Source organism: Pseudonaja textilis, chromosome 3 (genome assembly GCF_049901715.1).
Source record: "Pseudonaja textilis isolate UNSWEBS1 chromosome 3, rPseTex1.2, whole genome shotgun sequence".
Taxonomy (NCBI): Eukaryota; Metazoa; Chordata; class Lepidosauria; order Squamata; family Elapidae; genus Pseudonaja; species Pseudonaja textilis.
The window spans coordinates 32178627-32203630 of NC_141992.1; the positions used below are offsets into that span (position 1 = coordinate 32178627).

The 25004-nt window shown below is 42.6% G+C and overlaps 1 protein-coding gene across 1 annotated transcript; it reads right to left on the bottom strand.

Annotated features, from left to right (window-relative positions):
• On the bottom strand, positions 1-24696 carry LOC148126060 (BPI fold-containing family B member 2-like). Its single transcript, XM_087928671.1, has 8 exons — positions 24586-24696; positions 24132-24176; positions 23013-23182; positions 22462-22527; positions 4492-4534; positions 2115-2178; positions 227-303; positions 1-24 (listed from the first exon to the last, which is right to left on the bottom strand). Exons 1-8 carry the CDS (start codon positions 24694-24696, stop codon positions 1-3), a joined length of 600 nt encoding a protein of 199 aa, XP_087784797.1.
• Between the last annotated feature and the right edge of the window lie 308 nt (positions 24697-25004).

Here is a 25004-nt window from a genome sequence, read left to right on the forward strand (position 1 = left end):
TCACATTGATATCACCAGGCCACCCTACAAAAGAAAAGTCATAGCTACATGTGCAATTTTGTGGCATACCACGTTTTAGCCTAATGACATACATGGAAATTTGATTAATAGAAGGAAGTATGACATACATAATATACAATCACTTCCTCCTCTTAGAAATATGTCATATCTGCAACACCAAAATGGCTATTTTTGTGTCAGTACGGATGTATACACCAGTGCTTACCTCAGAAAGGGCAATATTGAGTTCTGTCCACTTGATGTTTAGAACAGAAGGCAATACAATCCCTCTGTGAAGCATTCCTAAAAGATAAAATACGCAGTTTTCAGAATTAACTGGGTTTTACTTTGCTGACCAGTTCTAAATATGTTTAAAATTATATTGAAATCGTCCAGATGATTGGGGATATTAAACCAAATTAGGACGGCCCATATATATTATCTTAAATTGAAACTTATATAAATCTCCTGGTTTTATTTTTATTTATTTATTTATATTGGGAAGGCATACATTATGAAATGGTCATGATTAATTTTTGTAGAGCAGTCATGTCAAGGCCTGCGGCCTGAATCCAGCCCATGGGGTGCTTAGATCTGGCCCACTGGACCGACCTGGAAACAGCAAAGGAGAAGCCCATGATACCTCTGCTATCCAAAATGGAGCTCATCCTCCCGAGCTTAGTTTTCACTGGCAGAGGGTTGTAGGAGGCTGTCGCAACTAAAAATGGAGCTCGGGAGCCTGTGTTTGCTGGCAGAGTACTAGGGCTACTACATGCACCCCTGACACAAGTGACATCGAGCTGGCCATGTTTCCCCAGTCTCCGAGGTCAAATACAACCCTAATGCAGCATTTAAATTGAGTTTGACACCGCTGTTGTAGAATATGTCAGTGGGCATATGGGAAAATGTATGAGGTGGGAGATAAAGCTTTCCTCTAATTTATAAAATAAATTGATTTTTATTTAGTCCATTTTTTAAAATGTATTAAATATATTGCCCAATATTACCATTGCTTGTGGGATGCCTAGCTGGGGACTCCTTTTGTGTCATCATTAAATTGCCCACTAAAGATCATAGACCCTTTCTCTACCCATCACTTATACCAACTTATATCTACTTGTGGTTGCCCACTTTCAGATTGCTGGGTCAGTGAGCTCACCCTGTCCCATGGTAGCAACCAGGTCTCAAACACGAGCCTGCCAATTGTCAGCCCAAAGTCCTAACCACGTGAACCACTGTGCTCCTTTCTCTGACCAGTTAAAGAAATTGATTTCCTGCTACTAAAGATAACACCCATAGTCTTAAATCCAAACTAAGATTTAACCACAAAATATATATCTCTGTATTATGTGTTTGTATGTGTGTATGTGTGTGAGTGAGTATCCTTATTTCATTTATAACACACTTAAATGATATGGATATAGATTGGGGCTGTACATCATCTCAAGATGATGTCTTGATCCAGACTATCATAGCAAGTTTACTGGAAGCAATAACTTGGCTCAAAAAGTTGCTCTGTCTGAATTACCTTGAATAAAAGTAGAAAAGTTAATTCATTTGTATATTTCTGAGATATACACCTTACTTTTCTCAGGATTTCACAATGACATATAATTTCTTTAATTTCCTTTCAAACAACTCTGTAAAGTTGATTGAGCTGAAAGAGGATGATCCAAAGTCACCCAATCGGAACAGTGACTGAGAGGACTCTCAAACCTGGAACTTCCTGTTTTAGTCCAACAATTAAACACTATATCACACCTGACTGGGTGAGCTACTTTAGTCCCTGGCAAAAGTCCATAAGTGCAAAAGGCCCTTTTATCATCTGCACTGAAGGCTACACTATGGCTTCTCCAAATTGGTCCTTTGACAAGAAGTGCTAGTGTTTTCTGAGGGGGAGGGGCATGGCTAGAAAGGACTCCTTTGATAGTCTGTCCAACCTTATAGAGAGCTTAATCACCATCCTAACAACCCGAGACAGAATAAAGCAACTGGAACAGGCTCATCTAATTAGCAACAGTTGGGGGCTTTTTTCTAAACATATTTTCTCTGTAATATAAACATTAATGAGAGCTTCTCAAATGAAGTCATCTTTTTCTGTAGGCTGTCCTTACCATTCATAACTGATAGAAACCTGTTTGTGTAAACATCATTGATGTACTCATAGAGCTTCTGCACCTGGAATGTATGATAGTTTCTATTTAGAATCAGAAAGAGAGAGGAATTCCATATTTAAGAAAAACTGTATAAGGACCTACAATAGGTAGTAGCTTCTATTGTATGCTACTGTAAGCTTCAATATCCTCCAAGCAACCTTGGAGGATATCAGAAAGTTGACAGGGTTGCATTTATTAATACTTGGATGGTGAATAAGTAGGAAATTCCAGGGGTGTAGACTATACCGAGAAAGGAAAAGGTGGTAGCAAACCATTTCTATATTATTGCTCAGAAAACACTATACCTGTGATGATCAGGAGTCAGTTCACACATTGATTACTGTTTATATAATTGCTAAATGCATTCAGTTTTAGTTCTTGCATTAAAACAATAATGCTGTTTCTGAATCAGATAGAAATAAATACACTGCTCAAAAAAATAAAGGGAACACAAAAATAAGACATCCTAGATCTGAATGAATAAAATATTCTTATTAAATACGTTGTTCATTACATAGTTGGATGTGCTGACAATAAAATCACACAAAAATTATCAATCGAAATCAAATTTAGCGACCCATGGAGGTCTGGATTCAAAATTAAAGTGGAAAAAAAACACTACAGGCTGATCCAACTCTGATATAATGTCCTTAAAACAAGTCAAAATGAGGCTCAGTAGTGTGTGTGGCCTCCACGTGCCTATATGACCTCCCTACAAGGCCTGGGCATGCTCCTGATGAGGTGGCGGATGGTCTCCTGAGGGATCTCCTCCCACACCTGGACTAAAGCATCCCCAACTCCTAGACAGTCTGTGATGCAATGTGGCATTGGTGGATGGAGCAAGACACGATGTCCCAGATGTGCTCAATTGGATTCAGGTCTGGGGAATGGGCGGACCAGTCCATAGCATCAATGCCTTCATCTTGAAGGAACTGCTGACATACTCCAGCCACATGAGGTCTAGCATTGTCTTGTATTTGGAGGAACCCAGGGCCAATCGCACCAGCATATGGTCTCACAAGGGGTCTGAGGATCTCATCTCAGTACCTAATGGCAGTGAGGCTACCACTGGCGAGCACATGGAGGGCTGTGTGGCCCCTAAAGAAATGCCACCCCACACCATTACTGACCCACTGCCAAAACGGTCATGCTGGAGGATGTTGCAGGCAGCAGAACATTCTCCACGGCGACTCCAGACCATGTCACGTCTGTCAGATGTGCTCAGTGTGAACTTGCTTTTATCTGTGAAGAGCACAGGGTGCCAGTGGCGAATTTGCTAATCTTGGTGTTCTCTGGCAAATGTCAAATGTCCTGCACAGTGTTGGGCTGTAAGCACAACCCCCACCTGTGGACATTGGGCCCTCATACCACCCTCATGGAGTCTGTTTCTGACCGTTTGAGCAGCCACATGCACATTTGTGGCCCACTGGAGGTTATTTTGCAGGGCTCTGGCAGTGCTCCTCCTGTCCCTCCTTGCTCAAAGGCAGAGATAGTGGTCCTGATTCTGGGTTGTTGCCCTCCTATGGTCTCCTGATGTACTAGCCTGTCTCCTGGTAGCGCCTCCATGCTCTGGACGCTACGCTGACAAACACAGCAAACCTTGCCACAGCTCGCATTGATATGCCATCTTGGATGAGCTGCACTACCTGAGCCACTTGTGTGGGTTGTAGACTCCGTCTCATGCTACCATTAGAGTGAAAGCACCGCCAACATTCAAAAGTGACCAAACCATCAGCCAGAAAGCATAGGAACTGAGAAGTGGTCTGTGGTCACCACCTGCAGAACCACTCCTTTATTGGGGAAGTCTTGATAACTGCCTATGCTTTCCACCTGTTGTCTACTCCATTTGCACAACAGCATGTGAAATTGATTGTCAATCAGTGTTGCTACCTAAGTGGACCGTTTGATTTCACAGAAGTGTGATTGACTTGGAGTTACATTGTGTTGTTTAAGTGTTCTCTTTATTTTTTTGAGTAGTGTACATACACAATCATGGAAACAAGAAGGCATGTAAATATAGAGATGAAAGGTTCTTCATCTAGGACAATCTGTCTCATCCTAATGTCCTGCAATTGTGTTGGAACTCCAATGTTCAGTCAACATAGTACTGGCAGCCCCAAAATAACTCAGCTGCACCAAGGTAATTAGAAGAGTTTTAATAACTTGAGTATACAAGTTGCAGCCAGTGTACTCAGGTCATTTTCATCAGATGCTCAATTTCCATAATCTATGTGTTACTATGGTATTAGGGTGCCATGCAGGGTTCATTATATCATGAATAAAGTTTCATGTAAAACAATTTGATTTCCCTGTGACATAACTCAAGGAAACTTACATTGATAGGGGCAACAGAAGAAGAAGCTTGAACAATGTCAAAACTGTAAAGAAAAAAACCCAGGTGTATCAATTAGGAAAAGAAGCATGCTATGAATTGAATGAAAGTGAAAAAGAAGTAGCTTGGTAGCTGCACCAATTTCCAGACTGCCAAACTATTTCAAACATGAGATTGGCAGTTCTTTTATTTTGAGCCCATCTGCTAAAAATAGGGGCATTGTTCTCCAGAATTTCTGAAATACAATTCCTGGCAGCCTTAGCAGTCAATTCAGCAACATCTGGAGGATAACCAGATGTTTTATTACTTCCTTAAAAGCTAATATACAGAGAAAGAGTGTGTTTTTCCTATCTGGTTAGAGCTTCGATGTTGCAAGCATTTTTTATTTATTTATTTAGTTTTTAAACAGCCAAATAGCTGACACAACCTCGGCAATTACAATAATACACCAAAATATACAATTTGAATAAGAACACATAGACATAAAATGAAGTCATTATATAAAACTAAGCAGCTTCAAGGACATCATTGCAAAACTAAAACAATATGAATTAAAATGCAATTGAAATACAATTAAAAGCCAGTTAGAAATTGTGGGGGGAGAAAGCTTCACATAGTACCAAAATGCTGCTGGTGTGCTTGAACCTCTTTGGGAGAAGATCTCATTAAATTATCTTAATCTCCAGGTAGGTACACACTGAAGAAGCTGCTACTTCAGGTAGCCTGGTCCTAAACATTTTAGGCCTATGAAAACCAAACACTCTATTATTAATTGAGTCTGAAAATAGATTAGATAGCAAAGAAGTTTGCAGACCATTCTAGATTGCTTTTTTTTTCTATCCTGCTTCCAGACTGTATCACATATATACTTCTATATGTTTTAAAAAAGAAATAGGAAGGAAGATAAAAAGAACTCCAACCCAGCCAAATTTGCATTACTTATGTGTGACAATATTGTGGCCTTGTGCCATCTTCTTAATTGGAAACGATACTCTAACTTTCCTTTCCAGCTCCAGTGTGGAAGATCATAAGAAAAACCATGATAATCAGATTAAAATTTTATCCAGTCTGAGAATTCTGTCCACAGTGACTAATCAAGTGGTCCATCCATGCAGCCTCAAACCCATTCTTTTTCCCAGCTATTTCTGTTAAGAGATACTACTGCAGAAATTGAAGGTAATATATGTAATATATATGTTAATATTTGGATTTTGTAAGCCTCCCAGAATCTAATGGAGTGGGTAGCCATAATAAATTTGATATATTAAATTAATATATAAATTTGAAAACTTTATCTTTAACAAATGTTTTAGTCTGTGTCTAAAGTTCTAAAAAAAATTAAAGCAATCTGGTTCCCTTATGTTTGGATCAACTCCCATCAGCCATAAAGAATTAATTCAGCTTCTAAGCAGCCTTCCTATTTTAGACCTTTATTATTTCCTACATCATTAAGTTCTACAACTACTTACCCATGTAGTTTCCTACTTCTGACTAATTTACTGCCTTCTTGCAGCTCTACTACAACAACTCCCCTGACATTTATCTACTGTTAAAACTCTCATTGTTATGCCCTTTAACTGGTGAAATGGTGCTTCATAGGGAAGCACTTTTTGAACCAAGGTACCTCAAGTGAGCTAACTTACAGAATGAGTCCAAAATCCAGCACTCATGACTCCTGAGGGAATGAAAATTGGATATGTTGTGGCTGCTTCAGAGTTACTGGTTGCTGCTACACAGTTAAGCTACTGCTGTGGTCACTTAGCCATCATCTTCTGTGACCCATGCAACACCTTTTGCATGCACCTTTCCCAAACCACAAGACCTATCTTCATTCCTTGAATTGCACAGAATGTCATGCACAATGCTATGCACCCTCCCTGATCCATACCGTCTTCCATGTACCATCTCTGACCAGTGTGGTAACTGTGATGCACTCCACATATTCTTTATCTGCACCCCTGTGTATCTCCTTACTCCCTAAGCAGTCACTTATCTGCCTGCTGGCTTTGGACTGGTTTCCCCACTGACTTTCTCCCTCCAAGCTTCCCACAAGCAAGTAAATGGGGAAGTCATCAGGAATTGGAGGGAGGGAGAGAGGGTGCTCCCTGTCAGATTTCCACAATGAGGACGCCATCAGAAAGTCAGAAGTCGCTCCCACTCCCAGTGCTTTTTTGCCCATCTGTGGCCCTTCTGTTTCCCCGATTTGCTAAGAAAATATTTCTGAAATGATGACCCAGCAGGTCATGGGTTATCCCGCTGTAAATAACGCTATTGATCCTCTGGACTTTGTGGCAGCTATTGTAACCCTGGTATGCAGGTCTTGGTGTGTTCGGGTCTTTTCCCATGTAAGATTGAGAGCATCTTGGCAACATTTCGACAAGGTCCCACTCGTCATCTTCAGGCTGGTGCTTTTGGCTTCGTGCTTGTGCGAGCAAAGCGTGATCAGAGCTGCTGTCTCCCTATAAATACTGGTGGGGAGGTTGGCTGTTATCATTTTTTGATTGGTTGATGGAGTTGATGTTTGCAGATTGGCTGGCTTTTTCGTAAGAACATGTGTGGCTGAAGTATTGGTTGTGTGTCTATCATCCTCCTGTGTTGTAACAACCTGGGTAATGGGCTGTGTGATGTCCTTCTGAGTTCTATTGTTTTGACATCCTGGGTCTTGTGCTATAATTATCAACCAATCAAGAAATGACAACACAGCCAACCTCCTCACCAGTATGTATAGGGAGACAGCAGCTCCGATCACACTTTGCTCACACAAGCACGAAGCCAAAAGCACCATCCTGAAGATGGCGAGTGGGACCTTGTCAAAACGTTGCCAAGATGCTCTCAATCTTACACAGGAAAAGACCCAAACACGCCAAGACCTGCATACCTGTACCCATGAAAATCTATGAAAACAAATTTTCATATATATATATATATATATATATATATATATATATATATATATATATATATATGTGGATCTTTGGTTGTTCGGGTTTTCTCCCGCGTAAGATTGAAGTATCTAGGCAACGTTTCGATGAAGTCTCATTCATCATCTTCAGGCTTCTGTCTCCGGCTCTGTGCTTTTCAGAGTAATGTGAGATTGCAGCTGCTTCCTCCTTTAACTGCCAGTGGGGTGGGACTTGATTGGGTGGGGGCTTGGCTGTGTTCTGATTGGGTGGGGGTGTGTTCTCATTGGTAGGGGTTTGGTTGTGTTCTGATTGGTTGGGGGTTAGCCGTGTTCTGATTGGTTGGAGGCGTGTTCTGTTCAGGTGGGGCTTGGCTGTGCTCCGGTTAGTCTTAGTTGCTGGGGATTTGAGCTGGTGAGTTGTGATCTTGCTGTTTGGCTTCTAGTTCGTGGTCCTGTTGCATCTTCATAGTGGGTGTCGGTTTGCTTCATGTATGGCTCGGAGGGGTTTGAAGTGGGTAGTGATGCAGCTGTAGTGCAGCTTCTGGTCCATGGTCGTGTCTCATCTTCTGAGTGGGTGAGAGTCTGTTTTCTACATGGAAGTGTGGTGGTGGCATCTTGTGTGGCTCTCATGGGTGTGGGTCTGGTGTCCTTCTTCATGTTAGGTACTCGTCTGTTCATGAGGCGGGTTTCCAAATGGCTGGAAGGCGGGAGGTGTCATCTCGTTTGTTCATGCTGTGTGGGCGTTTTTCTATCTCTATGGCTTCTCTGATTATTCTGCTGTTGAAGTGTTCGGTTTTGGCGATAGTTCTGGTATTTTTAAAATCAATTTCATGTCCTGTGGCTTTGAGGTGTTGGACCAGGGAAGAGGTCGTTTCTTCTTTTTGATTGAGTTCTTATGTTCTTCAATGCGTGCATTTATTCTTCTGTTAGTTTGTCCAATGTATGTGGTAGGGCAGGCAGTGCAGGGGATTTCGTATACTCCTTGGTTTTCTAATTCGATTTTGTCTTTGGGGTTTCTTAGGATGGTGGATATTTTTCTGTTTGTGCAGAATGCTGTTTTGATGTTGTGTTTTTGGAGGATCTTGCTGATTTTGTCTGTAGTGCCTTTTATATATGGGAGGAGGGCTTTGCCGTTTTCTTGTTCTCTGTCTTGGATTTTGGTTGGGGTTTCTTTTTGGATTAGGTGGGTAATCTTCTTTCTTTGGAATCCATTGGCTGTAAGTACGTTGGTGAGAGTGTGTAGTTCGGTTTTTTGGTGTTGTTCATCGGCTAAGCATTTTGTTCTGGAGATGAGTGTCTTGGCTACGGAATTGATCTGTGCTGGGTGGTGGTGTGAGAGTGCATGTAGATAGCGGTTAGTGTGTGTTTTCTTCTGGTAGATGGTGTGTCCTAGGGCCATAAACCCAAACTCTGGCTCAGATACGTAGATGACACCTTCATAATCTGGCCACATGGGAAAGAAAAACTGAACAACTTCCTCACACACCTCAACAGCCTACACCCCAAAATACAATTCACCATGGAAACAGAAGCCAACAACCAACTTCCCTTCCTAGATGTCTTGGTATACAAAAGATCTAATGGCTATCCACCATCCTAAGAAACCCCAAAGACAAAATCGAATTAGAAAACCAAGGAGTATACGAAATCCCCTGCACTGCCTGCCCTACCACATACATTGGACAAACTAACAGAAGAATAAATGCACGCATGAAGAACATAAGAACTCAATCAAAAAAGAAGAAAGCGACCTCTTCCTGGTCCAACACCTCAAAGCCACAGGACATGAAATTGATTTTAAAAATACCAGAACTATCGCCAAAACCGAACACTTCAACAGCAGAATAATCAGAGAAGCCATAGAGATAGAAAACGCCCACACAGCATGAACAAACGAGATGACACCTCCCGCCTTCCAGCCATTTGGAAACCCGCCCTCATGAACAGACGAGTACCTAACATGAAGAAGGACACCAGACCCACACCCATGAGAGCCACACAAGATGCCACCACCACACTTCCATGTAGAAAACAGACTCTCACCCACTCAGAAGATGAGACACGACCATGGACCAGAAGCTGCACTACAGCTGCATCACTACCCCACTTCAAACCCCTCCGAGCCATACATGAAGCAAACCGACACCCACTATGAAGATGCAACAGGACCACGAACTAGAAGCCAAACAGCAAGATCACAACTCACCAGCTCAAATCCCCAGCAACTAAGACTAACCGGAGCACAGCCAAGCCCCCACCTGAACAGAACACGCCTCCAACCAATCAGAACACGGCTAACCCCCAACCAATCAGAACACAGCCAAACCCCTACCAATGAGAACACACCCCCACCCAATCAGAACACAGCCAAGCCCCCACCCAATCAAGTCCCACCCCACTGGCAGTTAAAGGAGGAAGCAGCTGCAATCTCACATTACTCTGAAAAGCACAGAGCCGGAGACAGAAGCCTGAAGATGATGAATGAGACTTCATCGAAGCGTTGCCTAGATACTTGAATCTTACGCGGAGAAAACCCGAACAACCAAGATCCACATATAAATACCGCGGAACCTCAGAAAACAAATATTGCACCTCTACGGGAGGAAACCCACCATCTGACCAGGACTTATGAAAACTTGAAGTCCAAAGAGCCTCCATTTTATGTGACCTTGCATTCCTATGCAACTGCCGAGATCAAAATTTAATTCCCACAAGCTTCCAATTGAAATTCCACACCAACACAGCAGCCACCAAACGCATCCTTAAAAGAACAGAACTGGCCCTAATTAGAAATGAACTTCACACGAAAGGTTTCTCCTAGACCAAATCAACAAAGATCTCCTCACACTCCACCTCAGACTCAGCAACAAGATTCACCCTCTACTTTGGGACAAATCCAAACAACTTGCTGTCTGGAGAGCAGAAACACAGACCACCCTCAAGACAGATACTCACACCAACAAACTCAGGAAACTACAACAATGCCAGAAACCAACTCCCCCTCCCCCACAGCCACACATGAAACAAACATTGCACAACATCTCAGACAAGATCCTCACTGAAGCTGAAACCAAGGTCCTTTCAAAAGGATTCAACTTTGCTGTCGCTCCCAAACACATCCCCACAGAAACCATCATATGTGGAGTTGAAACCAGCCTGACCAAAACCAACCCTGATGATGCTAACAAAATCAGACTCGAAATCACCAACATCCTCTGCACTAGCAAACCACCCAAAAGCAACTTATCCAAAGAAGAACAAACTGCACTACTTAACCTGAAAGAAGACACCAGCATAATAATCCTACCAGCAGACAAGGGCAATGCGACAGTGGTTATGAACACATCTGACTACCAAACCAAGCTAACCAACCTACTCCAAGACCCCACATACAAACCCCTAAGACAGACCCCACCACCTACCTAGAAAAAACTACCAAATCCAAAATAAAAGCCTCCCCCATCAGTGAAGAAATCCAGCAACGAATCATACCCAGAGAAAAATCATCCAGATGCCCCAAGCTTTATGGTCTCCCCAAAATACACAAAGAAGGAACCCCACTCAGACCAATAGTCAGCTCCATAGGCTCACCTCTACAAAACCTAGCCAAATTTCTCGCCAAACAACTACAACCTTATGCAGAATCCATCAACTCACACGTAAGAAACTCATTCCAGTTCATCGAGATCATAAAGAAACAAAACTTACAACCTAGCGACCTACTAGTAAGCTTCGATGTCATATCCCTCTTCACCCAAGTGCCAATAAAAGAAGCCTTGACAGCCATCCAAAACAAATACAACCCCCAAGCACATCCTAGATCTAACCAACCACTGCCTATCCAATACATACTTCACCTACAATGGACAAAAATACAAACAAATAGAAGGAGCACCCATGGGATCACCCCTCTCACCTGTCATCGCTAACCTCTACATGGAACACTTTGAAACACAAGCTCTAGAAAAATACGACCACAAACCCAAACTCTGGCTCAGATACGTAGATGACACCTTCATAATCTGGCCACATGGGAAAGAAAAACTGAACAACTTCCTCACACACCTCAACAGCCTACACCCCAAAATACAATTCACCATGGAAACAGAAGCCAACAACCAACTTCCCTTCCTAGATGTCTTGGTATACAAAAGATCCAATGGCTCCCTAGGACACACCATCTACCAGAAGAAAACACACACTAACCGCTATCTACATGCACTCTCACACCACCACCCAGCACAGATCAATTCCGTAGCCAAGACACTCATCTCCAGAACAAAATGCTTAGCCGATGAACAACACCAAAAAACCGAACTACACACTCTCACCAACGTACTTACAGCCAATGGATTCCAAAGAAAGAAGATTACCCACCTAATCCAAAAAGAAACCCCAACCAAAATCCAAGAAACAGAGAACAAGAAAGCGGCAAAGCCCTCCTCCCATATATAAAAGGCACTACAGACAAAATCAGCAAGATCCTCCAAAAACACAACATCAAAACAGCATTCTGCACAAACAGAAAAATATCCACCATCCTAAGAAACCCCAAAGACAAAATCGAATTAGAAAACCAAGGAGTATCGAAATCCCTGCACTGCCTGCCCTACCACATACATTGGACAAACTAACAGAAGAATAAATGCACGCATTGAAGAACATAAGAACTCAATCAAAAAAGAAGAAACGACCTCTTCCCTGGTCCAACACCTCAAAGCCACAGGACATGAAATTGATTTTAAAAATACCAGAACTATCGCCAAAACCGAACACTTCAACAGCAGAATAATCAGAGAAGCCATAGAGATAGAAAACGCCCACACAGCATGAACAAAGCGAGATGACACCTCCCGCCTTCCAGCCATTTGGAAACCCGCCCTCATGAACAGGCAGTACCTAACATGAAGAAGGACACCAGACCCACACCCATGAGAGCCACACAAGATGCCACCACCACACTTCCATGTAGAAAACAGACTCTCACCCACTCAGAAGATGAGACACGACCATGGACCAGAAGCTGCACTACAGCTGCATCACTACCCACTTCAAACCCCTCCGAGCCATACATGAAGCAAACCGACACCCACTATGAAGATGCAACAGGACCACGAACTAGAAGCCAAACAGCAAGATCACAACTCACCAGCTCAAATCCCCCAGCAACTAAGACTAACCGGAGCACAGCCAAGCCCCCACCTGAACAGAACACGCCTCCAACCAATCAGAACACGGCTAACCCCCAACCAATCAGAACACAACCAAACCCCCTACCAATGAGAACACACCCCCACCCAATCAGAACACAGCCAAGCCCCCACCCAATCAAGTCCCACCCCCACTGGCAGTTAAAAGGAGGAAGCAGCTGCAATCTCACATTACTCTGAAAAGCACAGAGCCGGAGACAGAAGCCTGAAGATGATGAATGAGACTTCATCGAAGCGTTGCCTAGATACTTGAATCTTACGCGGGAGAAAACCCGAACAACCAAAGATCCACATATAAATACCCATGAGAACCTCAGAAAACAAATATTGCACCTCTACGGGAGGAAACCCACCATCTGACCAGGACTTATGAAAACTTGAAGTCCAAAGAGCCTCCATTTTATGTGACCTTGCATTCCTATGCAACTGCCGAGATCAAAATTTAATTCCCACAAGCTTCCAATTGAAATTCCACACCAACACAGCAGCCACCAAACGCATCCTTAAAAGAACAGAACTGGCCCTAATTAGAAATGAACTTCACACGAAAAGGTTTCTCCTAGACCAAATCAACAAAGATCTCCTCACACTCCACCTCAGACTCAGCAACAAGATTCACCCTCTACTTTGGGACAAATCAAACAACTTGCTGTCTGGAGAGCAGAAACACAGACCACCCTCAAGACAGATACTCACACCAACAAACTCAGGAAACTACAACAATGCCAGAAACCAACTCCCCCTCCCCCACAGCCACACATGAAACAAACATTGCACAACATCTCAGACAAGATCCTCACTGAAGCTGAAACCAAGGTCCTTTCAAAAGGATTCAACTTTGCTGTCGCTCCCAAACACATCCCCACAGAAACCATCATATGTGGAGTTGAAACCAGCCTGACCAAAACCAACCCTGATGATGCTAACAAAATCAGACTCGAAATCACCAACATCCTCTGCACTAGCAAACCACCCAAAAGCAACTTATCCAAGAAGAACAAACTGCACTACTTAACCTGAAAGAAGACACCAGCATAATAATCCTACCAGCAGACAAGGGCAATGCGACAGTGGTTATGAACACATCTGACTACCAAACCAAGCTAACCAACCTACTCCAAGACCCCACATACAAACCCCTAAAGACAGACCCACCACCTACCTAGAAAAAACTACCAAATCCAAAATAAAAGCCTCCCCCATCAGTGAAGAAATCCAGCAACGAATCATACCCAGAGAAAAATCATCCAGATGCCCCAAGCTTTATGGTCTCCCCAAAATACACAAAGAAGGAACCCCACTCAGACCAATAGTCAGCTCCATAGGCTCACCTCTACAAAACCTAGCCAAATTTCTGCCAAACAACTACAACCTTATGCAGAATCCATCAACTCACACGTAAGAAACTCATTCCAGTTCATCGAGATCATAAAGAAACAAAACTTACAACCTAGCGACCTACTAGTAAGCTTCGATGTCATATCCCTCTTCACCCAAGTGCCAATAAAAGAAGCCTTGACAGCCATCCAAAACAAATACAACCCCCAAGCACATCCTAGATCTAACCAACCACTGCCTATCCAATACATACTTCACCTACAATGGACAAAAATACAAACAAATAGAAGGAGCACCCATGGGATCACCCCTCTCACCTGTCATCGCTAACCTCTACATGGAACACTTTGAAACACAAGCTCTAGAAAAATACGACCACAAACCCAAACTCTGGCTCAGATACGTAGATGACACCTTCATAATCTGGCCACATGGGAAAGAAAAACTGAACAACTTCCTCACACACCTCAACAGCCTACACCCCAAAATACAATTCACCATGGAAACAGAAGCCAACAACCAACTTCCCTTCCTAGATGTCTTGGTATACAAAAGATCCAATGGCTCCCTAGGACACACCATCTACCAGAAGAAAACACACACTAACCGCTATCTACATGCACTCTCACACCACCACCCAGCACAGATCAATTCCGTAGCCAAGACACTCATCTCCAGAACAAAATGCTTAGCCGATGAACAACACCAAAAAACCGAACTACACACTCTCACCAACGTACTTACAGCCAATGGATTCCAAAGAAAGAAGATTACCCACCTAATCCAAAAAGAAACCCCAACCAAAATCCAAGACAGAGAACAAGAAAGCGGCAAAGCCCTCCTCCCATATATAAAAGGCACTACAGACAAAATCAGCAAGATCCTCCAAAAACACAACATCAAAACAGCATTCTGCACAAACAGAAAAATATCCACCATCCTAAGAAACCCCAAAGACAAAATCGAATTAGAAAACCAAGGAGTATCGAAATCCCCTGCACTGCCTGCCCTACCACATACATTGGACAAACTAACAGAAGAATAAATGCACGCATTGAAGAACATAAGAACTCAATCAAAAAGAAGAAAGCGACCTCTTCCCTGGTCCAACACCTCAAAGCCACAGGACATGAAATTGATTTTAAAAATACCAGAACTATCGCCAAAACCGAACACTTCAACAGCAGAATAATCAGAGAAGCCATAGAGATGAAAAACGCCCACACAGCATGAACAAGCGAGATGACACCTCCCGCCTTCCAGCCATTTGGAAACCCGCCCTCATGAACAGGCAGTACCTAACATGAAGAAGGACACCAGACCCACACCCATGAGAGCCACACAAGATGCCACCACCACACTTCCATGTAGAAAACAGACTCTCACCCACTCAGAAGATGAGACACGACCATGGACCAGAAGCTGCACTACAGCTGCATCACTACCCACTTCAAACCCCTCCGAGCCATACATGAAGCAAACCGACACCCACTATGAAGATGCAACAGGACCACGAACTAGAAGCCAAACAGCAAGATCACAACTCACCAGCTCAAATCCCCAGCAACTAAGACTAACGGAGCACAGCCAAGCCCCACCTGAACAGAACACGCCTCCAACCAATCAGAACACGGCTAACCCCAACCAATCAGAACACAACCAAACCCCTACCAATGAGAACACACCCCCACCCAATCAGAACACAGCCAAGCCCCCACCCAATCAAGTCCCACCCCCACTGGCAGTTAAAGGAGGAAGCAGCTGCAATCTCACATTACTCTGAAAAGCACAGAGCCGGAGACAGAAGCCTGAAGATGATGAATGAGACTTCATCGAAGCGTTGCCTAGATACTTGAATCTTACGCGGGAGAAAACCGAACAACCAAAGATCACATATAAATACCCGAGAACCTCAGAAAACAAATATTGCACCTCTACGGGAGAAACCCACCATCTGACCAGGACTTATGAAAAACTTGAAGTCCAAAGAGCCTCCATTTTATGTGACCTTGCATTCCTATGCAACTGCCGAGATCAAAATTTAATTCCCACAAGCTTCCAATTGAAATTCCACACCAACACAGCAGCCACCAAACGCATCCTTAAAAGAACAGAACTGGCCCTAATTAGAAATGAACTTCACACGAAAAGGTTTCTCCTAGACCAAATCAACAAAGATCTCCTCACACTCCACCTCAGACTCAGCAACAAGATTCACCCTCTACTTTGGGACAAATCCAAACAACTTGCTGTCTGGAGAGCGAAACACAGACCACCCTCAAGACAGATACTCACACCAACAAACTCAGGAAACTACAACAATGCCAGAAACCAACTCCCCCTCCCCCACAGCCACACATGAAACAAACATTGCACAACATCTCAGACAAGATCCTCACTGAAGCTGAAACCAAGGTCCTTTCAAAAGGATTCAACTTTGCTGTCGCTCCCAAACACATCCCCACAGAAACCATCATATGTGGAGTTGAAACCAGCCTGACCAAAACCAACCCTGATGATGCTAACAAAATCAGACTCGAAATCACCAACATCCTCTGCACTAGCAAACCACCCAAAAGCAACTTATCAAGAAGAACAAACTGCACTACTTAACCTGAAAGAAGACACCAGCATAATAATCCTACCAGCAGACAAGGGCAATGCGACAGTGGTTATGACACATCTGACTACCAAACCAAGCTAACCAACCTACTCCAAGACCCCACATACAAACCCCTAAAGACAGACCCCACCACCTACCTAGAAAAAACTACCAAATCCAAAATAAAAGCCCCCCCATCAGTGAAGAAATCCAGCAAGAATCATACCCAGAGAAAAATCATCCAGATGCCCCAAGCTTTATGGTCTCCCCAAAATACACAAAGAAGGAACCCCTCAGACCAATAGTCAGCTCCATAGGCTCACCTCTACAAAACCTAGCCAAATTTCTCGCCAAACAACTACAACCTTATGCAGAATCCATCAACTCACACGTAAGAAACTCATTCCAGTTCATCGAGATCATAAAGAAACAAAACTTACAACCTAGCGACCTACTAGTAAGCTTGATGTCATATCCCTCTTCACCCAAGTGCCAATAAAAGAAGCCTTGACAGCCATCCAAAACAAATACAACCCCCAAGCACATCCTAGATCTAACCAACCACTGCCTATCAATACATACTTCACCTACAATGGACAAAAATACAAACAAATAGAAGGAGCACCCATGGGATCACCCCTCTCACCTGTCATCGCTAACCTCTACATGGAACACTTTGAAACACAAGCTCTAGAAAAATACGACCACAAACCCAAACTCTGGCTCAGATACGTAGATGACACCTTCATAATCTGGCCACATGGGAAAGAAAAACTGAACAACTTCCTCACACACCTCAACAGCCTACACCCCAAAATACAATTCACCATGGAAACAGAAGCCAACAACCAACTTCCCTTCCTAGATGTCTTGGTATACAAAAGATCCAATGGCTCCCTAGGACACACCATCTACCAGAAGAAAACACACACTAACCGCTATCTACATGCACTCTCACACCACCACCCAGCACAGATCAATTCCGTAGCCAAGACACTCATCTCCAGAACAAAATGCTTAGCCGATGAACAACACCAAAAAACCGAACTACACACTCTCACCAGCGTACTTACAGCCAATGGATTCCAAAGAAAGAAGATTACCCACCTAATCCAAAAAGAAACCCCAACCAAAATCCAAGACAGAGAACAAGAAAGCGGCAAAGCCCTCCTCCCATATATAAAGGCACTACAGACAAAATCAGCAAGATCCTCCAAAAACACAACATCAAAACAGCATTCTGCACAAACAGAAAAATATCCACCATCCTAAGAAACCCCAAAGACAAAATCAGATTAGAAAACCAAGGAGTATACGAAATCCCCTGCACTGCCTGCCCTACCACATACATTGGACAAACTAACAGAAGAATAAATGCACGCATTGAAGAACATAAGAACTCAATCAAAAAAGAAGAAAGCGACCTCTTCCTGGTCCAACACCTCAAAGCCACAGGACATGAAATTGATTTTAAAAATACCAGAACTATCGCCAAAACCGAACACTTCAACAGCAGAATAATCAGAGAAGCCATAGAGATGAAAAACGCCCACACAGCATGAACAAACGAGATGACACCTCCCGCCTTCCAGCCATTTGGAAACCCGCCCTCATGAACAGGCAGTACCTAACATGAAGAAGGACACCAGACCCACACCCATGAGAGCCACACAAGATGCCACCACCACACTTCCATGTAGAAAACAGACTCTCACCCACTCAGAAGATGAGACACGACCATGGACCAGAAGCTGCACTACAGCTGCATCACTACCCACTTCAAACCCCTCCGAGCCATACATGAAGCAAACCGACACCCACTATGAAGATGCAACAGGACCACGAACTAGAAGCCAAACAGCAAGATCACAACTCACCAGCTCAAATCCCCCAGCAACTAAGACTAACCGGAGCACAGCCAAGCCCCCACCTGAACAGAACACGCCTCCAACCAATCAGAACACGGCTAACCCCCAACCAATCAGAACACAACCAAACCCCCTACCAATGAGAACACACCCCCACCCAATCAGAACACAGCCAAGCCCCCACCCAATCAAGTCCCACCCCCACTGGCAGTTAAAAGGAGGAAGCAGCTGCAATCTCACATTACTCTGAAAGCACAGAGCCGGAGACAGAAGCCTGAAGATGATGAATGAGACTTCATCGAAGCGTTGCCTAGATACTTGAATCTTACGCGGGAGAAAACCGAACAACCAAAGATCCACATATAAATACCCATGAGAACCTCAGAAAACATATATATATATATATATATATATATATATGTGTGTGGGGGTTAACGTGTGGCTGGGACTGGGGGTGCGGTGTTTCTGTTGCTTCTTTTGCTAGGCGTGGGGTGTGTTCTGCTGGTGGTGTCTGAAGGGCGTGGTCTATGTCGTGCCTGGGCTTCGGTGGCCTTTGGTCGCTGCTGGTGCTGTCCTGGGGCAGGCCGATGCGGATGTTCATGCTGTCGTGGCCGTTCTGTCGGTGTTGACTGCTGGTGCGCTGGGACCGCTGTCTTGTTGAATCAACTTCTGCTCCTGGCTGGTTTGGCGAAGGTGTTCTTCTTTGGGTTTGTGTTCTTCTATCGTGCTGGTCTGCTTTGTTCCGTCTTGGGCGGTGGGGTTGTCTCGTTTTTGTCTTGTGGTGGTGTATTTTGTTTGTGCTTTTCTGTTTTTGGAGGTCTGTGTCGGTGCTCTGTGGGGGTTGCTGCGTTTCTGGTTTGGTGCTCGGTTGGTGGTGTCTGCTGTTTTGTCCATGACTCGCGTTGGTGAAGTTTCGGTGTTGTTCGACTGGCTTTGTTCTGTGTGTCTTGCTGCAGTGACTGTGCGTCGGCCTGGTGGCGTGTTTGTCTTCTGTTGAGTGTCTGGGTCTCGGTGCTGGCTGCCTGGAGGGGTGTGACCAACTGTTTCCATGTGTGGGGTTTGTGTGCGTGTGAGGAGTTGTTCGGCCCTGTTGTGTTATGTGGCTGCTTGTCGAGGGGTTGTGACTGGGGTGTGTTCAAGTGTTCCATGGGTTGCGATGGCGGTGGGTCGTGCTTCTGTTGTTTTTTTGTCCTGTGCTGTGGGCGGTGTTGTTGTCGGGCTGTGGGCTGGTGACTGCACTTTTTTGCTGAGGTGTGACTATCAGCTCTACTGCTGGAAATCAGCTGAAATTCTAATTCTTCCTGATGCCTGAATATGAGCGAAGTTTCTTGCGATGTGAGTTGATGGTCTGCACATAAGTGGCAATTCGATTGGCAAAAAACTGGCCGGGCAGAGATGGCCTGTGCTGAGCGTGACTCTGAGTGAAGATTCCTTCTTGTGTGACACCTGAGGAACCTAAGCACGAGACATCTGAATACTATGCAGGTATGTTCAAGTTTGAACATGATAGAAGACTTTCCTTTGGTTGTCAGTTTCTGGTGATGAATCTGTCTTCTGAGGTTTATCAATGCCCCACAGGGTTTTCTTAGGATAATTGGATATTTTTTTTGTTTGTGCAGAATGCTGTTTTGATGTTGTGTTTTGGAGGATCTTGCTAATTTTGTCTGTAGTGCCTTTTATATATGGGAGAGGGCTTTTCCGTTTCTTGTTCTCTGTCTTGGATTTTGGTTGGGGCTTCTTTTTGGATTAGGTGGGTAATCTTCTTTCTTTGGAATCCATTGGCTGTAAATACGTTGGTGAGTGTGTAGTTCGGTTTTTGGTGTTGTTCATGGCTAAGCATTTTGTTCTGGAGATGAGTGTCTTGGCTCACCTGTGCTGGGTGGTGGTGTACTTACAGCCAATGTGTGTTTTCTTCAAAGAAGAAGATTAGACACCCACCTAATCCAAAAGAAGCCCCTACCAAAATCCAAGACAGAGAACAAGAAAACGGAAAAGCCCTCCTCCCATATATAAAAGGCACTACAGACAAAATTAGCAGATCCTCCAAAAACACAACATCAAAACAGCATTCTGCACAAACAAAAAATATCCACCATCCTAAGAAACCCCAAAGACAAAATCGAATTAGAAAACCAAGGAGTATCACGAAATCCCCTGCACTGCCTGCCCTAACACATACATTGGACAAACTAACAGAAGAATAAGTGCACGCATTGAAGAACATAAGAACTCAATCAAAAAAAGAAGAAAGCGACCTCTTCCCTGGTCCAACACCTCAAAGCCACAGGACATGAAATTGATTTTAAAAATACCAGAACTATCGCCAAAACCGAACACTTCAACAGCAGAATAATCAGAGAAGCCATAGAGATAGAAAAACGCCCACACAGCATGAACAAGCGAGATGACACCTCCCGCCTTCCAGCCATTTGGAAACCCGCCCTCATGAACAGGCAGTACCTAACATGAAGAAGGACACTGGACCCACACCCATGAGAGCCACACAAGATGCCACCACCACACTTCCATGTAGAAAACAGACTCCCACCCATTCAGAAAATGAGAAGCGACCATGGACCAGAAGCTGCACTGCAGCTGCATCACTACCCACTTCAAACCCCTCTGAGCCATACATGAAGCAAACTGACACCCACTATGAAGATGCAGCAGGACCACGAACTAGAAGCCAAACAGCAAGATCACAACTCTCCAGCTCAAATCCCCAGCAACTAAAACTAACCTGAGCACAACCAAGCCCCCTCCTGAACAGAACACGCCTCCAACCAATCAGAACACGGCTAACCCCCAACCAATCAGAACACAGCCAAACCCCCTACCAATGAGAACACCCCCCACCCAATCAGAACACAGCCAAGCCCCCACCCAATCAAGTTCCACCCCCACTGGCAGTTAAAAGGAGGAAGCAGCTGCAATCTCCATTACTCTGAGAAGCACAGAGCTGGAGACAGAAGCCTGAAGATGATGAATGAGACTTCATCGAAACGTTGCCTAGATACTTGAATCTTACGCGGGAAAACCGAAAACCAAGATCTACATATAAACCATGAGAACCTCAGATCTATATATATATATATATATATATATATATATATATTCTTAAGTTTTCATGGTACTTACATGTATGGTATTCAGCTTTGTTCGGGTATTTTCCCACATCATTGTAGTTGTGCTTTTAAAGTTGTAGCAACGTTTCGGCAGAATCTCATCTGCCATCATCAGGCTTCTGTATTGTATTCTTCTGTGAGTCACAGACGAACAGAACTTCAGTCACATATTCACAGTTATAAATGAATACAACTATTGAAAGCAAGAATAGATTTATGGATGGACATTGCAGACAGACAAATACAGGCAAATACTAGGAAATTATGCATTTTGCTTTATTAGGATAGTTTAAAAAGAAGCTGAGCAACTTTCTATCAGAGATATTGCATTTGTGGTTGGTAATACACTGAGGAAGAAGAGGTTGTGCACCTCTAAATTCTCTTCAACTTTATAATCTGATGTAGATTAATTCATGTTCCTCTCAACAAGGAAGGAGGCATGTCTATGGACATTTTCAATCATCCAGGTCATAGTTATTCCAAATGTGTTTTCAAAAGGCAAACTGGACTTTCTTGGTTGTTTTCCTTAAATTCCCAAGTGGCCTCAATGACTGTCAGAGTGCTAACAACCAGATGACTATTAAGGAATATACATAAATTCTTCCATTTCCCATCATTCAGTCAGAACTGAAAAAGTTTCTTCGATAAGAAGCTTCTTGGATGAGAAGTAAAGCATTTTCAAGGGAAAAAAAAACAAGGAAGTAGTTTTGAAAAGCATCTTTGGGACAAGGAAGAAGAGCTGAAAGAGGAAATCTCCCTATATTCCCAAATAAGATTAAGGAATGCTTGAATTAACTCCCATTGATTCTAAATAGCAAGGCATATTTATTATTTCTAATATTTACCATTGCCAGCTATTGACAATATCTTATTATTCCAAGAGATGTTTTATTGATATTAATAGGAAAACTAGGAGAAATATCCATACCTGTTTTGTGACAAAGTAATGAATAATTTACCATTAGAAGCTGAAAGCCTTGCTTGGAAGGTTATGCTATACAATGAAAGAAAGGAGAAATCATTTCACAGTTTGGAATGCTGTGTTTTTAATGACGGCATTAGTTTTGTGGTGCATCTTATGGTAAGACATTATCAGGAAAGAAAATCTACAATTCACTACCACTATTGGCTATAACCCCAAATGTATGTTTATTAATATGTATGAGTATTTGTACACCCATGTGTCAAAGATGAGTGTTAGAAAATTAATTAAGGTAAACAAAATTCATTCAAAAGTCAACACTAAGTTTGGTACATAAATGCCATATCAATTTTAAACATGATGTGGTCATAACAACTTAGTGGCTAATATTGTTTGAAGTGGGATCATTCAAGACAGAAGCTCCAGAAAAATAATAAATCTTGTTACTAAATAATTGCAGTGGACCCAGTAATGAATTTAGTGTCAAAGTAATGTGGTGAGGGTTTCACAAGTAAGTGGGTCATTGGTAGAGATCTTGACTGATAGAAATCAAGAACTGTGTACTTACAACTTCCAAGTGTACAACAGGCTGACCATGTTGTACAAGGACCTCAGTGAAAAGACCTTGTTTCGCTTTAATGTTCTGACTATCCATAGAAACAAGTAGGAATGTTGAGCCTCTTGTCTGTATTACCAGAGGCTGTGGAGCTGGAAAAAGCTCAGATATCTAAAAACAAAACATGAGTTTGCTTATATAAAGGATTTGTACTTCACCGGAATAATAAATCCATTGCATTTCTTGCAACTAGTGAGATACAAGTTTTATTTTGTGCACCCAGTGTCCTTTATAAAGTACGGGTTTGTGTAATGTAAATAAATAAATTTTGGTCTACTACTTTGTATTCTACAGATTCTATCATTTTTAGAGATATTATATAAAAAGATATCACCTCAAGACTTGACCATAAGTAAGAAAGAATTACAATGGATTTAGAATCACATTACAGTCCATTGGCTCTGGTAAACCAATCATATTTTGCAATAGTGAATTGCTTGCATTATCATAATTGTACACCATGTCATTATACCAGTGTTTTGAAGGCTTTGTAATGGCTGTATGAATTTGTCTTTGAGAATTAATTTCTTCATTCCACCTCTCTACAATTAAGCAAATTATTGGATTATATTGCTTCCTTTTATCTGTAAGAACAGGATCAGGTTTATATTTTTCCAGAAACATATAATAAACCTAAAAAAATATCATGGAATAAAGTTTCCAGTGCAATAGTTGTTTGGGCTGACAAAAGAACTGTGATTATGAATAATTCATATTCAACAGAATTCAAACCTGACAAGTGAATTTTCAGACATGCAACACGTTAATGCAAGTTCAAATACGTCAGTGCACATAAAAAGGTAATAATTTAAAATGAATATGTAGTAACAGCCAGTGGACCATGATAGCTTTATTTTCTTATAAGCAAACAAAACTCAGTTTAGAGATGTTGGAGTTGGATCCAAAGAAGTTCAACTTTCCAATCTTAGGAAGATCTTTAAGCCCCATCCAATTCACTGGAATTTAACTACTAAATGTAAAAATACACTATTGCATACTTAATATAAAGCAATTGATTTAGACTGCATAAAACAATGGCCCAAAAAGGAAATATACTGACCTTAAGAATTACATTTGTTAATGCAGTTGTCATGAACCGTTTCTCCTGTCAAGAAGTATTGATAAGTGAATTAAATTTGAACATCTGTCACTGGCTTAATTTCTGAAATACTTTAATGGATTTGCCTAAAGTCAGTTTCTCCTTCAGCTGCTGTTGATTTTAATACTCAGACAAATGGGAACAATAGATCCAAAAGTGAGGTAAGAGGAGTATTGAATACAGCACAACCTGATCCAAAACCCATGTGGTCTGCCATCTTTTCTAGAGTGGCCAAAATGATATCTTAAGAAAAATCACAAGTAATACAATATATGAAATTATTTCCTACATCTAGTTCATAACAGTTAGTATGTATACTGGTCCTGAAACACAAAACTGTAAGAACTATTGAATCCTTAATCTTGTGTCTTTGAACAACATGGAAGCTCAATGCCAGTTGCAATCATGACCTCACCCCTGCTTCTTTTTTAAGGATGGCACTGCTTCCACCAGTCATAGCAGCAATCCCATAGCTGATAAAATGCTTGCTTAAGACCATGTGCAGGTTAGTTCCAGAATGTGGCATCACAAGGAATGGTGTGGTTGTGGGTGGTCTTCCTGGTAGAGAAACCTTGAATGTTGCCTGATGAGAATTACATGAAAATACAGAAGTATTCATTAATCTTTAAAGGCAGAATCAGTGGCGCTACCCTCTCCCAATAATTTTAATTGAGTCTGTAGACAGTTTTGATAAAAGTTAAACATTTCTTCCCCATCTTTTGGCTTTTAATGCTGAAAAGCTCAGCTTACCTCCTTTCCTTTCAGTCGTTTTGAGATTATTAAGCTTGTAGACCAGTGGTTCCCAAAGTGGGTGGTATCACCCCCTGGGGGATG

Coding starts and splice junctions, on each gene's coding strand:
- LOC148126060 (XM_087928671.1), bottom strand. CDS start 24,696: ATGCCACATTCTGGAACTAACCTGCACATGGTCTTAAGCAAGCATTTT. Junction 304..2,114: donor GTTTCTATCAGTTATGAATG/GTAAGGACAGCC, acceptor TTTATCTTTTAG/GAATGCTTCACAGAGGGATT. Junction 25..226: donor TCAATATTGCCCTTTCTGAG/GTAAGCACTGGT, acceptor TTTCTTTTGTAG/GGTGGCCTGGTGATATCAAT.